This window comes from Netta rufina (assembly GCF_964035555.1).
Source record: "Netta rufina genome assembly, chromosome: 17".
Taxonomy (NCBI): domain Eukaryota; kingdom Metazoa; phylum Chordata; class Aves; order Anseriformes; family Anatidae; genus Netta; species Netta rufina.
Genome location: NC_140141.1, coordinates 14,324,327 through 14,341,355, shown reverse-complemented (window position 1 = coordinate 14,341,355; position 17,029 = coordinate 14,324,327). Strand labels below are relative to the sequence as shown.

The 17,029-nt window shown below is 42.5% G+C and overlaps 2 protein-coding genes across 2 annotated transcripts; one reads left to right on the top strand and one right to left on the bottom strand.

The window, feature by feature from the left end:
• Positions 1–444: 444 nt before the first annotated feature.
• Positions 445–1,822, top strand: ALKBH2 (alkB homolog 2, alpha-ketoglutarate dependent dioxygenase; the record flags this gene model as incomplete). Its single annotated transcript, XM_084297461.1, has 3 exons — positions 445–682; positions 853–1,051; positions 1,154–1,822. The coding sequence occupies 3 exons, from the start codon at positions 445–447 to the stop codon at positions 1,458–1,460; spliced, it is 744 nt and encodes a 247-aa protein (XP_084153587.1). The 3' UTR covers positions 1,461–1,822.
• A 596-nt stretch (positions 1,823–2,418) lies between these two features.
• Positions 2,419–15,689, bottom strand: USP30 (ubiquitin specific peptidase 30). Its single transcript, XM_084297513.1, has 13 exons — positions 15,590–15,689; positions 15,372–15,479; positions 14,389–14,571; positions 13,338–13,441; positions 12,383–12,481; positions 11,575–11,617; positions 11,236–11,330; positions 10,444–10,503; positions 9,237–9,323; positions 8,560–8,640; positions 7,283–7,502; positions 6,509–6,617; positions 2,419–5,427 (listed from the first exon to the last, which is right to left on the bottom strand). The coding sequence occupies exons 2-13, from the start codon at positions 15,469–15,471 to the stop codon at positions 5,163–5,165; spliced, it is 1,446 nt and encodes a 481-aa protein (XP_084153639.1). The 5' UTR covers positions 15,472–15,479; positions 15,590–15,689; the 3' UTR covers positions 2,419–5,162.
• Between the last annotated feature and the right edge of the window lie 1,340 nt (positions 15,690–17,029).

The following is a 17,029-nucleotide window of genomic DNA, read 5'->3' as shown; positions in this document are numbered from 1 at the left end:
CAGAAGCAGCGGCGCGGGGCAAATCTACCTAGCAACCGCGCCGCGAGGATGCCCGCGAAGCCCACGGGGCAGTAGCGCGGTGTGGGGACGGGACCGGAGCCCCGGAGCCCCACAAAACTCCGGGACAGCGGTGCCCACGCCCCCCCCAGCTCCCCGCATCCCTCTCCCCATCACCTCCTCATCCCCGCCCGGCTCCGGGGAGCGGCTGCGCTTCCTGGCGGGCGCGGTGCCGAAGAAGGAGAGCAGCGTGCGCTGCCCGATCATGGCTGCGGCGGAGCCCCCCGAGCAGCGAGCGGCAGCAGCAGCAGCAGCAGGACCCGCGCGGGCTGGGGAATTTGGCGATTTGGCGCCAAAACCGGACGCGGGGGCGGGGCAGGGGGCGGGGCGAGACGAGGGGGGCGGGGCCCCGAGCGCGCGCGCGCGCATCCGCAGCGCGGGGCAGCGATGGCGGGGGCGTGCGGGAAGAGGGCGAGGCTGGAGGAGAAAGAGGCGGAGGGGGACGGGGACGGGGATGGGGATGGGGACAGGGACAGGGACGGGGGGGTCGTGCCCGTGTTGCCGCCGCCCCCCTGCCGCCAGATCCGCGGGCAGGGCCTGAGCTGCGAGTACCGGCTGCTGTTCGGCCCCGCCGAGGCAGACGGCGTCCTGCGGAGGCTGGAGAGGGACGTGCGGTACCTGCCCGGTGAGAGCCCCGGAGCCTTCCCCGAGCGGGGAGAGGAAAGACAGGGGGGCGGCTGGCAGCTGCTGCATGCAGGACCCGGAAACTCAGGGTGGTGGCACCCCAGGGTGGTGGCAGCCGCCGGGAGAGGGGTGCAGAGCTCGCCCCGACCCCTTTGCCTCTTGTTTGAGCAGACGAGCGGACAAAGCTGCACGTCTTCGGCAAGTGGCACAGCATTCCCAGGAGGCAGGCGGTGTACGGAGACCCCGAGCTGAGGTACACGTACTCAGGGGTCACCTTTTCTCCCGAGCCCTGGATCCCAGTTCTGGACCACATCAGGGAGCGCGTTGCCTCGGTGACGGGGCACAACTTTAATTTTGTGCTCATTAACAGGTATGTCGGATGTCCAGCTGCATCAACCGTCCCAATAGTTCACTGAAAAATTGCTTGGCGTTCGTTTTATGGAACTGGGAGAACTAATTATTGCACTTACAGATACAAAGACGGTCTGGACCACATAGGTGAACACCGAGATGACGAGAAGGAGCTGGTTCCACGCAGCCCCATCGCGTCTGTGTCCTTCGGAGCCTGCAGGGATTTCGTTTTCAGGCACTGTGAGTCCCGAGGGAAAAAGGCCAAGCGCCGCATCGAGCCCGTCACGCTGCAGCTAGCCCACGGCAGCCTGCTGATGATGAAGTACCCCACCAACGTGTACTGGTACCACAGCCTGCCCGTCCGAAAGAGGGTGCTTAGCCCCAGAATCAACCTGACGTTTCGGAAAGTGATGGCTATAGACAAGTGAGATATTCAGTGATCAAGCACCCGGTCTTTAGACTCTGAAAATGAAGGTTTTCTGCCCCGGTATGGCTGCCAGTTTCTGCCTCAGTCTTTGACAATCCAAAGCATTAAACCAGAAGAGTAGGTAGTATTCCTGGTAATTTACTAATAAATACTGCAACTATTAATCTGCAGGACCAAGAATACTTTGTCAGTACACTGTTGCTGTAGTCCTGCTGACACGTACCTTTAATGAGTAATACCCTTGAGGAAGTTTGTTCTCATCTGATCTTAATCTATGCCCTTGCTCAGAAAGATTGAAATATGCTGTATCGTTGAGATAGGGGTGAAAGTTTGTAAGTTCTATAAAGTGCAAGGTGTAATCATTCGGAGTGAGCCTGTAAGTTGATAGGATTCATTGCCTGACACTTTATATTCTGTCAGTGAGCTACAGTTTGTTTTTTAAAAATAAAATACAAATGGGACCAGCGTGAAAGGAGGATTGCTAAGATATGAATAAAGTGAGTGCAATATGTTTTACAGTCACCGTGACCTGTCTGCATCGATTCCTCTGTTGCTTTACCTCATCTGCTTGGATGGAAGACTGAGTTCTTTTGGGCAGCAGTGTGGTGGGAGAGGACTGGAGGATGCACGAGGTCCTGAGCCAGAAAGGGAACTGGTCCCTGTGTAACCAGGCTGTAAACACGTGAATTGCACTGGGCTGCAGCCTTCAGCAGTAGGTCTGGCAGGGCTATGGAATTAACACGGATTAGACAGTTTGAAATGGATAATCCCCACTACCAGGAAGGGGGATATTTAGCGTGGAAAGATGTGGGAATGCATCTTACCCAGAGAATGTGAAGTGCTGCTTCTGTCAGATACACTGTATGTGGTCTGGCGTAGAGCTTGGGCTGTTTCAAGAAATTACCACCTGCAGACAGCTGCTTTTTCTATTAAGTTTGTTCATTTATTGCTACTGTACAGTTACAAAAATACCCTGAAGTGAAAACGCAACTTCAAACAGCAGTGCAGTGGTTTGACTCTAATATCATACATTTTTAAATAATAACACAAAATAAAACAAGAAGAATCCAAACACAAAGATGTCACCTGGAGGGCCTTATCTGATGTTTTGTAACCTACATTTCCTTCACACCTTTTCCACCATGAAAACTTGTGAGCAACAAATAAGAATAATATTGGATGATCCTCATGTGCCTGCACAGAGCCCACTGACTTTGAAAGGTGAAGGCTGGGTGGGAAACTTCAGCAGAGGCCTTCGATGCTCCCAGTAGGCTGAGAGTATCCAGCACAGGACCAGGATTGAGGCACTGACAGTTGCCACCCTCCTCAGAATGCTCCGCCAAGACTGCCTCCTGCTCCCCAACAGTGAAAACCAGAACAAATGCAAACTATTCAGAACAAATTGCTGACTCATCTCTAAAGCCCTCGAGGAAGCTTTCAGAGTAGGTCTGCAGCTGAGTGAAAGCAAGCAGTTTATTAATGTCACACAGCAACTATGCTCCCATACTCAAACTAGTCCCTGAAAGCAGCTTTTTGCAAAAAAAAAGACATTAAAGGTGCAAGTTTGCAGCACTGCATGGCTTTATGTTGCTGTTTTTTTATGCCACGCTGATGAGTTTAAGACTGTTCATCTGTTGTGCGTATCTTCTGACTCACCTCCAGCATTGCTGCTTTCTAACCAAATGACCTGTTCAAATGAACATAAAATTCAGAGTTTAAAACCCTTAAACAGACCCTACTAGGAACAGATAATGCAGAATATATGCTATTGGCAGTGGAAATGGTTGAGGTACAAATTGAAGACCTGCTGGAGCTTTGCAGGATGTTTTCCCTTCGGTGACCCCCAGCTCTGCTTTGCAGAATTCCTACCACACACCTGTGCTGCTCAGAACGGAGAGGTCTCTCCCCTCTTCGCTTCCCCAAGTCTGTTAGATCTTAGTTCACGACATTTTTGGCATTTTGCATCCTTTTTTTAGTATTATTTTTTTCCTTAACTTAAAAAAGAGAAGTTAAAACCGTGCTACTGTTGATGCCCTAGCCTAAAAAGGGAGGCTCCTTCTAATTAGTTTGTAGACTTAGAGCATTTTACATACTATGAACATTACCTGGAGGAGGAGTTGTGATCCACACTGCAACGATATGACTGTAGTAAATATTTGTTCACTTACATCTATTACCACTCCTATTTTAGCTGGTTTTGAGCCTCCCATTAAGGAACTTGAATGCCTGTGAGTTTCATGTAGTGATACCAATATAGGAAGTAGAAAGTTGTCTTAAACTACTAAGACAGTTGTTACTAGTTGAAAACTTAGTTGCTGCTATATACTGAAAAACCTAGTCTGAGAAATTAAGTCTTTTTCCTCCAAGCTACAAGGATAGAAAAGAGCTAAAAACAGCCTACTTACTTCATTCCCAATAATTTAAAAAGTCAAAAGTAGCTTTTGCTTCTCCTTTCCTGCTTTGTTTGGGATTCTTTTTTTTTAAACACATCAATCTAGAGCAGCAAAGTACAACTTCCATGTACTTTGCAGGTCTCTCCATGTATGGAGACCTGCACGTCTAACGCAGTGACAGCCTTTCCAGACTACTTTACCAGACAAGCTCCCACCAGTCCTGATTCATTTGCAGACACTCTAACGAGGATGCTTGGGCTGCTATATATCTTGGCTCACAGTCACAACCAGCATAAGCCCTAATGCTCAGCTGCAAGCCTGACTACGTATATCTGAATGGTTGATGGGAAATGATGGTTTGCAATATTAAAATAGGAAGGGCGCATCTAGAACACCAATTACAGTAGCCTCAAAGTAACGGCATTAAAAGTTGTAGTCCATACTACAAGCAACAGTATTCACAGTTTCATAATGACCAAGGAAATTACAATACTGATTGCTAACAAAAGCTTCCGTCTCTTAATTTCACCTATAGAGCAAAGATACAGGGCAACAAATCAGGGCGTCAGCTCTTCATTGATAAAAGAAATCGATCTTTTCTCCTGGAAAAAGGAAACTGCAGTTTGAATCAGTAAAAGTATTTCTGTGATGTATAAAGAACTGAAATCTTAGGAAAACAGCGAAGAGGGAAATAGGTTTTTGGATTGTGCACATTACGTAGAGATGCCTTGTTTTATTCATTAGCTGTGATATCAAAAGAAATCTTGTTTGTTCATAATTCATCCCATCATCTTGAGACATTTATCAGAACACAACTGACAAGCAGTGGACTCAGACAATGGTAACCTAACTGTTCAAATGAGCTCAAGGCACTTTGTTTCTCAAGTCATTGCCTTTGATAACAGTAGCTTCCCATCAGCTGCTTCTGGGGCTCCCTTGTTCAGAAATGTCTGCAGTGAAATGTATCGGATTAAAAGCATCTCCCTTTGAAAATCTACATGTCAGGATAGGGAATATGGCCCTGGGAAGTCTGCTTGAAATGTCTGCTTTAGAGCTGTGATGTTGACAAAATTACTACCTAACAGAATAAATGCTTCTGTAATACAAATACGTTTTGGACTGCACAACGTTAGCAGACCAACTTTGGGTAGCATCATTTTGGTACAAAACAACTCCCACAGAAGCCAGCCGTTGCCATAGAGGGAGGGGAAAGTTAAAGGGCCTGTGGTGGATTATTTGCATAACAGACAGGAGGTGCAACGAGGATCTCAGAGGAATTTTGGCAGTTTTTGTCCTCCTTCAGTTCTCAATCATTCTTCAGCCCTCAGCTCCAAACGTTGGTGCTGCACCTTCGAGTGCACACGCTCGTAAAAAAGCAAGTAAGCACTGGAAGAAAGGACCTCCTGCAAACTGGCTTTGCGAACTGTGTCATCTGAAATCCATAACCACTGATTGCTGACAGACAGCGGGCTCTTTGAAGAAGGCGGAGAGCGGCGGTAAGTCACAAAGTGTCCAGAATGCATGTCTCCGTGGTGAACTACGACTGCCATCAGACGGTAAAGGTATACAGGGGAACTGGAGGGAAAATGAGAAAAAGGAAAAAAAGGGTCACCAGACCTTGTGGATCACACATGTACCTAACGAAGCTCTCTCTTCTTTTCTCTTCAGTTGCAATTTCTTTTTGGAGCAAATAAATATCTCTGTAAGAGATGCGCTGCTTCGCAATTACTTTTCAGTATACTAAATCTTCTCTGCAGTGTTGCCTTATTCTGCTGAGAGAACCAAACCACTTGTTTTAAATGTTTAATGCACCAGAGGGCAACTACGTTTTGCACAGTGTAACTGATGTAATTTTTCAGCAATGTTTTCCATCAGACGTACCAGCATGCCAGCGTTTAGTTCTTACAGCACTGACTGAACAGAAAAGTTATTCTAGAAAGATGTTGTTTTAAACTGAAAAGAAGTAAAATTGTGTCAGGTAATCCACAGATGACAATGGGTGTACTTTCAAGGACTTGCTCTACATGTACAACTGTCTTCAGAACAGATGTTTGGCACAAAATGCTTCCAGGCTACTGTTCCTACAGAGATTGCAGGAATTGTGCTCCCCATGGGAATAACAAGCAATGAGAGACAGAAGAAATATTATAGAATTATCATTGGTCGCAGACAAGAAAACAAGTGAACCTTCTCAAAGGCCAAGAAAACACATTATCAGCAGAAGCATCAAGACTGGATTTACAAAGTAGAATCATTGCAGATGCAACTTAAATTGAACTTTACAATATAATTGTAAAGAAAAATCTGTAAGAGTTCTAAGATTTTCTTACAATAATTATAAAAAAAAGTAAAAGGAAGGGGTAGTAGAAAAACAGTAAGAATAAGAATATGAGTATTCAAAAAAATGACTGCTGCATCATCAATCATAGAAAGGAGATTGAATTTTGCTTGTAATATGCTATACTCTCTTTTATAGTAGCAGAGAAATGAAGCCAAAGGCAACCACTAAAAATCAGCCAAGAGCAGAGCAAAAAAATTCTGCACAGGAGCTAGAATAGATGTTAAATTCCATGACTTCAGAGCTTTCTGCTAAAGATGGAAGAAAATATAATTTGCACAGATAGAAATACAAACAGGGTACACATTTCTCACTTACCTGCATTCAGGGAATGCAGCGAGTGGAAAAGTTCCCGAGGACATTAAAAACGAAGTGGAGCAGGCACCATTCATAATGAGCGATTTAGTACCATGTGTCTGTTCTGCATCTGCAAAAAAAGTAGACATCCAGTAATTTAAATTAAGATTGCTAATAACTGCTTCTGTTTCTACTGTATCTAAAAAGTATTGTGAAGTACTGTGAAAGTATTTTGCTTGATTCGCTACATTAGCACAATCCTTTAGCAATGAGAGGAGTATAATATAAAAATAATTGCCACTGCCCTTGGATATGACACATGTGAAAATGGCCATGTGTACAAAATCCCAAATAAGTAAAAAAAAACTCAAGTTGCCTAAGTTGTAGATTTACTACAGCTAGATTTTCCAGTTGTTTTCTAAGAAGCCGCAATTCCAAGCATTCCTTCTGTGCCATTTCTGAAGCCTCAGAAGAGATCACTAACAAGCTCATCGCTAGGACTTCCTGAGGGCAACGTTAATCAGTCCTTTGGATCTAAAACATATAAGTTCTTCACTATATGGCTTTTATTTGTTTCTATGTTTTTTAATATCCAGTAGAATCAAATTAAATAATTTAAACTGAACTTTAAGCCTGGAACAAGCTATCTTATTACTTGCTGGGAAACAGATTTTTACCCATCCTCTTTGCACAGTTTAAGTAAAGATTCTGCTCTTAGAATGACATTCTGCAGATCAGATGTTTTATCACTGAAATGGAGAAAGACCTGACTTATTTTACTTTCAAAATAAATACCTGAAGGTTTTACTGCTATCCCATCCTTTGTTCCAGGCTTTGTCTCTTCAGAGTTTTTCTGATTCAGATCGTTCTGGCTTGGTTTATGAACAGGAACGTGATATTTGTAGATGTCCATGATCAGAAACTCATTGAACTGAACATGTTCATGACGTTTCAGGGGTGTGCCTTGGTTTGACCAGCTCAGTCTTTGCAGATGGATACATAAACACTGAGGGAGCTTCAGCCAAGTTCCATACAAAAGGAAAGCCGAAATACATTTTAAATTAAGAGAAACAGCTGTTAAAGTTAAAAGCACACTAATGGAATGGGTAAGTCTAATGGATAAGGAAAAAAAAAAAAATAAAAATCAATGAACTGTTGTCTATGCACTCATCTACTCCGTCTGCATTAAACTTATTGCAGTAGTATCTGTGAGTCACAATAAAAACTCACAAATTTTGAGATTTCTAATGATGCCATTACTGTTCACTAGGCAGTAAGACAGCTCAGATTAATCATTTTCTCCAAATGGCAGAAGAAAAAAAAAAATCAATAAAAATATGTTCTTGTTCCTAAAAAGTGCATATCATTTAGCTTGTTGATCTGTGAGGTAGAAATGAGGACTGCAATTTGTTGCAGTGAGACATTTGCTAACACACAGTAAGTAATAGCTTTGCACAGTAAGAGTACATGGCAGAAAAAAGTCAAGAAGTTATAAATATCTGACACTCGATGTCATGCCAGGACTAACCTCTGTCAATAAGTACATATTATTATTAACGACACCTAAGGCTCTATTAATTAGGCCAGTGCCCTGTTGTCCTCTGCATTATATGATCACAAAGCAAGAAGAAACAAGAACTTCTAATGTAAATTGTACCTGCTCTTTAGCACCGTATTCTATTGTTTAAACCATCTGTATTTAGAACATTTTGAATTTTTTGAAATGTTCATTTGCAAAATATCACGCAAATAAATTTTATATATGAATCACTTTACTTACCAAGGAAATCAAGAATTAATGCAAGACACATGAACTACAATTAAGCCAAACTCACGTTTAAACACTTTGCTGAATAAAAGAAGAATATTCACATTCTTTAACCTACAGAGTCGATGCTTTGCTGAAGCAAGGCCTCAATGACTACAAATATTTGACAGGTGTACTTTTTTTTTTTTTTTTAAAGTTAAACATTAAAGTGAAATACCAAGCAGACATGAAGCAAACAAATCAAAGAAAGAAAATACTGTTTAATAGGAACAAAAAACAGACTTGGAGGGTTAGCTTGCCTCACCTTCCCTAACTTTAATTGCTTAACAAATGTTGTTCTCTGGTTTTCTATGCTCTGTCCATTCAGAGTCCCTTCTGCCTGAATCTGCAATCAAAGGGAAAAAAATAGTCATTTGATTACTTGTTCTATCCAGTTACACATAGTAATACTGCAGTTTTGCATACTGCAGACAAAAGTAACTTCTGTCGAGAGCTATGCTTAGTTCATTAATTGCATATACAATTTTCCACGACTGTTGTCAAGAGTTGTTGGTCTATCCTAATGGATCACAGTTCTAACACAAAATTAAGCAGAAATGAACATATAGAAAACAAACCCAGTCTCCAGGTTTATGTGTAGTTCTCTGCCTCTTCTGTTAGTTTTCAAACAAACCGTTTTGGATCTCTATTATCAAACTGCAGTCACCTGTAAAGTACTGTTTAAAAATACCAGAACAAAAAAAAATATCTCAAGTATTATCTACATCCAAATAAAGTGTTTGTAAATTGTCATATTATTAATAAATAAAGCTTAAAAAAAAAAAAAAGTGAGGTAGTAACTCCCTTTTAATCATAAGAAATCCCAGGCAGGCTGCAGGCTTTCCTGAAGTCATGAAACAAGGAGTAGAAAACCAAAGCCATAATTCTCAGTCAGAAGGCTTGAAATTGAGCTAGAATGTTACATAACTTAAAACTACATACTTTTGTGCAGTTGTCACACACAACATCCTTCACAGATTCAGAGGAGATGAAATGATGGAGGCAGTGATCCAGCGTCAGTGGACGACCCTTAGAACAACACCAACACCAAAATTATTTGCAGCAGTCTTAGGGTGCGTGCCATTTAATTCTGTGACAGTATTTCATAATCTCTGCCATAAGAACCATAAAACTGCAGATTTGCTTCTGGAGAAAACTGACTAACTGGCTGAGTATAGAAAGCATATAATACAGCTAACTGTGGGGATTCTTCCTGAAGCTGGATTCCACAAGGAAAACATTGCAGCCTCTAGGTATAAGCAGCAGCTCTAACTCCCTGCATGCTTCCTTTTGTGGCATTTTAAATCACAAATTCCTGGGCCTGTTGCTATTTTTCCTCCAAAGTTCCAGCACCTCTTGGGTCACTTTTTGCTCTTTGTCTCTCTACACAGGAGAAATACAGCATTTCAGTGAGTTTAGGCACTCCTTCCTATGCTTCCTTGTAGGATGTACTACATGCAGCCAGTGTGAATGGCATTATCTTCAATGGTAGTATAAAATAAAACACAAATAGCAGAAGATGTGTCAGAATCCAAATCCTCTAGCTATCCAGGAGCATATTCTGGAGATAAAAGTCAGTTTCCATGAGCGAAAGTAGTTGTTTCTTGTCTGTAAAGATGAATCTCTAGCAGACATTAGGTAACAAACTGTTACAGAACAAAGGTCCTGCACATTTTGCCCCAGAAATCTACAGTGTTTTGTCATTTAAAGTTTCTTCACAAAGCCCAAGGGAAACCAAAACAATTTCTGGTTGAAATCACTTGATCTAAAAGACTGTATTGGGTAATAGCGTGCTATTGCTGCAGAGACAGAGCACTTGAAGGTCACCTTCTGAGGCTGCCAAAAACACACGGCCCTTAGGATACGATCTGGTCTGTTCAAATTACGACGAAAGGACCAAACACTTCACCAGGAGAAAACTACTGGTGTCAAAGTCACACTTGTTGTACTAACTGGTAATTTGCCATAACACATTCCTGGTAAGGTACTGTGTTAGCCCAACAGGATCATTTATAAAGACAATAAAATAAACTCTAGCTGCTCATTTACACAGGCTGCAGCACCTTAAAAAGACACTAGTGAAGACAAAGCTATGATGCCACAGCAGTACACAGACCAGCTGGATCGTGCATCAGTCACAGATACGTACCCACACAGCTGCTGGGATACTCAGTGAGAGACTGTCAAAGGTATCATACCTCACAGGACTCTGCAAGAGAATATTTCCCATCCCGTGAGCAAAAGGCTACAACAGACCATAAAAACACAAAACCAACCAACCACACAACACTGTCACACAAGACAAATGTATACCTTCTGCTGTCCATGTGTATCTGGTGGAATAGGGTCAAGAACACCCACGTTCCCCACTGCAGTGCTAGGAAATACCCGGTGCAGTGCACAAGGTGCTGCTCTGCCTGTTTCTACTGAAGCTGCCCCTGCTCACTTAAATTTATTTGCAAGTTTTTGAAACATAGAAGTACTAAATGTACTCTTATAGTTTGACCTATGAATGAGATTTAATTTCTGTATTTTTTTAAATCTAGATTTTCTTCATCTCCTTACTCTGCACAAATTAAATTGCAGTCTAGTTTTCCAATCTCAATCCTGCATACTGAACAAACAGCTAGTCCTAATCCACGTGAGTGGATTTTCAGGTATGATATTGTGATACCGGATAATAAATGTAGTAAGACATTTATTGGCTGTTATCCCCAGAAAGTGAATCACACTTCATTTTCTTCAGTATGTCTAGCGATATGTTCTTGTTCATCACCAATGCCGTAAGTACTTGGAAAAGTAAAAGCTGTCAGTCCCACAAACCTCTGAGCTTAAACCATCTATGTTGGAAACAAGGGATGATGATTTCACTTCAGAATGCACTCTGAATCTCAGGCATCCTTTTTCACGTATAGATATTACCAGACACACTTTGTTATACCTGGTGTTCACAGTGTTTGCAAACCATGTTGCTAGTCAGCCTTCCATGAAAAGGATGCTGAGACTTCCAGCGACTTGACACAGGAGGAAGAGACCCTGAAACACAAAATTGAAATTGCCCTTTTATTTTCAAAACATCCATGTTTATCACTGTAATCCTCCCTTCTTGACTCACAGCAACAAAAGTAACTGCTCTAAAACATATTCTGTCCCACTGACAAATAATTAGTGGTATTTTACAGCTGAAGAGGAAATGCAATTCAGTCCAACACAGACAGAGTGAATACGCTATGACTGAATATTTGTATTTCAGAATGACAAAAAAAAAACAAACACATACCTCTTGTTCTGCAGGTTATTTGCTTTTGGATTATTTCTGGCTGCTACAGGGAAAGATAAAAGATACATTAACTCCACCTCAGGAAACCTTAAGTATTAAATACGTTCTTATTTCATGCCTGATATACCTTTCTTCTGTTAGAACAATTGTATGAATTTAAGTGTCGCCATATTTGAAAAAAAAAATACAAAAAAAAAAAAACTGGCGCACAATAAACTTCTAAATTGCAAAAAAGAACACTTCTAATAAAAGGAACAACTAACCTATGGAATTCTCTGCCTGAGAGTACTGAAATAAAAGCTTAACAGATTTGACAGACTTTTTTTTTTTTAATATATTTTAGACAAATAGATAAATATCTTCTGTCAGCATAAAGCTGACCACTAATATTGCCAGATAAGCTACAACTTCATCTCCAAATAGATTATTCCACAAGCATCCATTCTGCAGTTCTGAAACCTCTTTCATCTGTCAGGTCTTACAGATAAGACAAATTGGTTAGGTGGATTGCTGTTGCACGCTAGTACTTCAATCCCTACATTCAATGGATTTAGGGATGCAAAAGGCCACATGAAAGTGGGATCAGTATAAACTCAAATACATTTGCTTTCAAACTTTTTTTTTTTTTTTTTGCCTGACCTATTAATTCGTTTCTATCAGAGCAGTAAAGAGCTTTGTAAATGAAATTAAAACAACTTCAGTTTCTAATCAGACACTTTATACTTGACATAACCAGGAATCTAGGCAGACTACCAAGGAGATTTAGGAACTTCTGCTGTTAATGAAGTAACGTCAGTAAAGGAGTCACCTCCAGTGAATGCACATCAAACAAATGTGTGACACGTGGCTGACGATCCCGTTCATCTTCCAACGAGGAGGTAAGTACATGAAATAGTTCATGAGCATCCTATTAAGTAGAGGTATAAGATTTAGAAAAAGCAAAACCAGAAGAAATCCACACACACACCAAGAGTACTAATGCTCACATGACTACATCACTGCACTAAGCAATTAAAGGAAAAAATACTGCTTAGAGCCCATATTACACCTTAATAGCAGTCATTTGTACATCCACTGCAATTTTGGCAAAAATTGTTTTATATGAAGCTGAACTTCATAACATCACACATTATTAATAATGTTCTGCCTTGGATAAATTCAAAAGGTACTAAAATCCTTGGAGGAAAAAAAAATGGATGCACAAATGCCAGCTTCCTCGGGCTTCAATAAAAGCATCATTGAAATCTGTGCTATGTGTTTTGGCTCTGAAACATAAAGAAGGATACAACCGCATTTTGTGAATGAGATAATTGATTCGGTTTGCTGGCCAGCTTGATTCACTTAGTGGCTGAAAATACTGAAAACAAAGCTTAGAAATCTTGTATGTTACATGCGACTGAATTTGGAAACGTTAGTGAAGTGGAGCTCATCCCTGCAAGCAGGGTGGGACTTTAGCATAGACCCTTACAGTATAGAGAAGTTAGGGCTGTGTGCCTTCTGTTTTAATATTACTGGCTCCATTTTACCAAATCTGCCGTAATTAAGTATGAGTTTTGAAGCAGACATGGTTTCCATAACAAATATATATGCAAACTGAAAGCACCATTCATTAATTACAGGGTTGTTTTCCTTCATTATTTAAAGCAAACTTTTTGCTACAGCAAAGATTTGACACCCAGTGTTATTAGTACTATAGCTTCAGTTTTCTTTTATTCCTTATCTGAGCTGGGTACCAGGCAGTCTAGCTTGAATTCTGTAATCACCTGCTCTTCAAATGATGAGATCTGCCACCTGTAAATTCTTAGAACTTCTAATAAGCAGCTGGCATCCAGGACATCATCTTCCGGTACCTCTTGACAGGATAAAGCTAAAGACATTGCATTTTAAAATGTTAGAAGGTGCCACAAAGAATGGTTAGAACACAGATCTGTTCATTTTAGGATTTATGGTACTTAGGCGTAACTGATTACCACAAAGTTATTCTTGATTAAGACAGATAGATGATGACAATCAAACTAGAATGTATTAATTAGCATTCTCACTTGACAGTGTCACAGACTGAATACATTTTCCTCATCTAATACATATGCAAAATGAAAGGTTTCCTCAACTAACTGATATGGAGAGAATAAATAATATTAACACTGTCTGAAAAGATTCGTTTTATCCAACATAAAATGTATTTCACTTAATAGTCTGTATTTTTGACAAAATAGTAGGTTTAGAAAAAATGCTTAAACTGTATTATAAAGCATTAATTTTCTTGTATATAGATTTCTGAGTGCCCATCTAATTGTTATAGCATTTTCCTACTTATACTGAAACCATTTTTAGACCATTTTCACCATTAATATTCTGTGAACAACAAATGCATTAAGGCCTGTACAATGGGTTCCATAACCACATTTTCAGCACCCCTGCTGCCCTCTACCTCAGTTTGTTCAACCTGCTGGCAAATGGCTTCTTCCAAACAGGGTGCAGGATGCTTGACTAGCCACTGCTTCTTGATTGCCAGGCGAGTCGAGCAAGACCTGAAACTTTCAGCTGTTGGCTATGGAAACAAACAGCTTCAGGGACACATGCAGTTGGGCCTTAAATTACTCGGGCTTGGAACAAAAATACCTCTTAGGTCTCTACCTGTATGTCAAAATTCAGTTGAATTTAGTCAATGAGTTCAAAATTAATAGGGAGAAATTTTAAAAAGAGAGGAATGAGAGACCACCAGACCTTACTTACTCTTTGTGAATCTTATTTCCTAAAGAATTTATGCTAAGTATTTTCTTAGTTTATCACAACGTGAAAAAATTGAAGTACCTCTGAGGAGATGCAGCAAAGTGAGTGACAAGTATTGATGCTCGGCGGATTGGTTCTGCTCTGTCTTGTATTGTGCTGTAAATTCCTCCAGCCACTTGATGAAAGACGGACATGAAGATAAGCCTTGCAGCAAAGAGTTCATAAAACAGGTGTTCCCTAAGTTCAGGAGGCCAGGTACGAGCCCTACAAATACATACGTAAGAGTTTACACCATGAAGCCTAGGCAAACTTTACTATTTTTACTGGCAAGTGTTCCATTAGGTATTGAAATCACATTAAAATTACATTATTTCAATTTATTTAGTGCCTGCACCTACTGAAAACTCCCATACACATGACAGCAAACTATAGCTATATCCATGGTGGTCTCCAAGAGTTTCACCACTCCAAAAGCCTTTCTAAATTTTCGTTTGAAAAATATTCACTTTCCTGATAGGGATAGATTTATATCAACAACACTAAGCTTCAGGATTATCTACAGATTACTGTACAAGTGGGAATTTAAAGCTGTAAACGTTTGATCTCAACAGATAGAGGGCTGGGAGCCTCAGGGTCACCGCTGTGCCTCGGTGGGGTGTGGGGAGGCCAGGATCACCACATTGAGCCAAAACCTCGCCAGGGGCTGGCTCAGGGCACTTCTGTACAACCCCGCTTAGCCAGAGGCTTCCACTCACCTTGCACTGATGGCAACAAGAAGGTATTTTGCATCCAAAAGCACAAAATAAAATCAAACCCATTACCTGGAGCAGTTCGGCAACGAGCTTACCACAGAAGCGATACAAACATACTCCTAGTAAGTCATAATTTAAAAAAAAAAAAACAATTTAAACAGCGAACATTTTACTAGAGCAACAGAATTCCTTTTTTCTACACCCATTTCTTAAGGCGTTACGTTTCCAAACACAAGGAAAAGGGCCAAAAACGTCTCCTCAGCAGCAGCAAGGAATGTGGAAGCCGATAAACCGAACCCAGCGCGCTCCCACCTCTCCGGCGCCTCTTCCTCTGGGCGATGGGCCCCCACAGCACGTACACACCGGCGGCCAGCGCGGCCGCCAGCCCCCCGAGCACGCCCCAGCTCCTCATCGCCGCACCTGCAGCGGAACCACAGCGTCAGGGAGCGGCCCCGCGGGGCGAGCCGGGCCTAACGAGGAGGCCTCGGCTCCCTCCCGGTGCCGGTGGCGGCGCCGGGCTCGGTCCTGACCTGGCGGAGCCGCCCCCGGCCCGCGGCTCCCCCTCAGCGCATCCCCCCCGCCGCCGCCACGGCGGAACCCGTCCCCGTGGGCTGTGGGGGAGGCGGACGGCGGGAGGGGTGCGCCGGAAGTGCTGTGGGGGGCCCGTTTAGCGTCCGGACCGCCCCTAGCAACGGTTGCTAAGGCCGCGGGAGGGCCTGCGAGGCCTAGTCCGGCCCGGTTCGGTCCGGGCTTGGCCCGCAGTCGGAGTTGGGCTCCGCAGCTCGGCCCGCAGCGCTGCCGCCTTGTGTCAGCAGCTGTTGGGATTCGGGGGTCTGTTAGCAAGGGGTGTGCTGGCGTCCGAGCAGCGCTGGCAGCCGCAGATGGCCCTTGAGGGATCTCACCTCGAGGTGGCAGCTGCTGAGCACGGCTGTGGGGCTGCTGCTGCTGCTCGCCCTGCAAAGGAATCCGGCCGGCCAAGGGTAGCCAAGGGCCTGCTCCCGGTGTTCCTCGGGTGCCCGGCGGTGCTCCACGTGTGACCTGTGCTGTGACAGAAGGACAAATAAAATTGTCAAGGACAAATAAATAAATTGACAGAAGGGCAAATAAATAAATTGACAGAAGGACAAATAAATAAATAAATAGACAGAAGGACAAATCAAATTGAGAGGACCAAATCTCACACCCTTAACTTACTGGGAAATTGGACCTTATTTAGTAATAATAATAATAATAAGTATATATATATATAATATAGTTGCTGTATTCTGAAAACAAAGTTAGTGCTTCTATCCAATACATTTCTCTCTATTAAAAAATGCTGTTTTCTACCAAGCTTCTGGGAGAAGCTACCAAAAGTTTCAGTGAACACACATTCACGGGCAGCTTTGTGGATAAATCCTGGCCTGGCACAGGCAGCTGTGCTGAGGCTGTTCTGAACAAGGCTTGTGATGAGTGCTTCCCTCTGGAAGCTTCAGTCCAGGAACCCCTCCCATTGTAGACCTAATCTGTGGTATTTTATCCAGTGAAACAGAACAGGCTTCTTAGATCATATAAAGCACAGAACTATGGTTCTTTTAATACGTATTTTCTGAAGAGGAAACACACATCTTGAAAATCAGGAATGTGTTGGTAGACCAGTTTTATCTACCAAAGCCTTTCATTTTTTAATTGTTATGGGCCTGGTTGCCTTTCATTCCAAATAAACTGCTGAGTGCCTCTGTTAACAAACGGCTGGAGTTATGCTGTTCCTCACCCCAGTCACATCACCACCCAAATCAAAGACAAGTGAAAAGGTGCAAAACTGAAGACTCATGTCATTTGTGCAAATTTGTGTCTGGGAAGGACAAGCAGAAAATGGCAAGGGAGGTGACAGAGATTGGAGAATCCAGATCTAGGCAGAATTCACACAGGAGGCCACAGGATATGTGCAGTTACCTGCAGTGGAACCGAGACCCTTGTGTAGGAACCAG

Coding starts and splice junctions, on each gene's coding strand:
- USP30 (XM_084297513.1), bottom strand. CDS start 15,471: ATGAGGAGCTGGGGCGTGCTCGGGGGGCTGGCGGCCGCGCTGGCCGCC. Junction 12,482..13,337: donor TCTCATCATTTGAAGAGCAG/GTGATTACAGAA, acceptor TCTACTTAATAG/GATGCTCATGAACTATTTCA. Junction 8,641..9,236: donor TGTGTGACAACTGCACAAAA/GTATGTAGTTTT, acceptor CTTTGATTGCAG/ATTCAGGCAGAAGGGACTCT.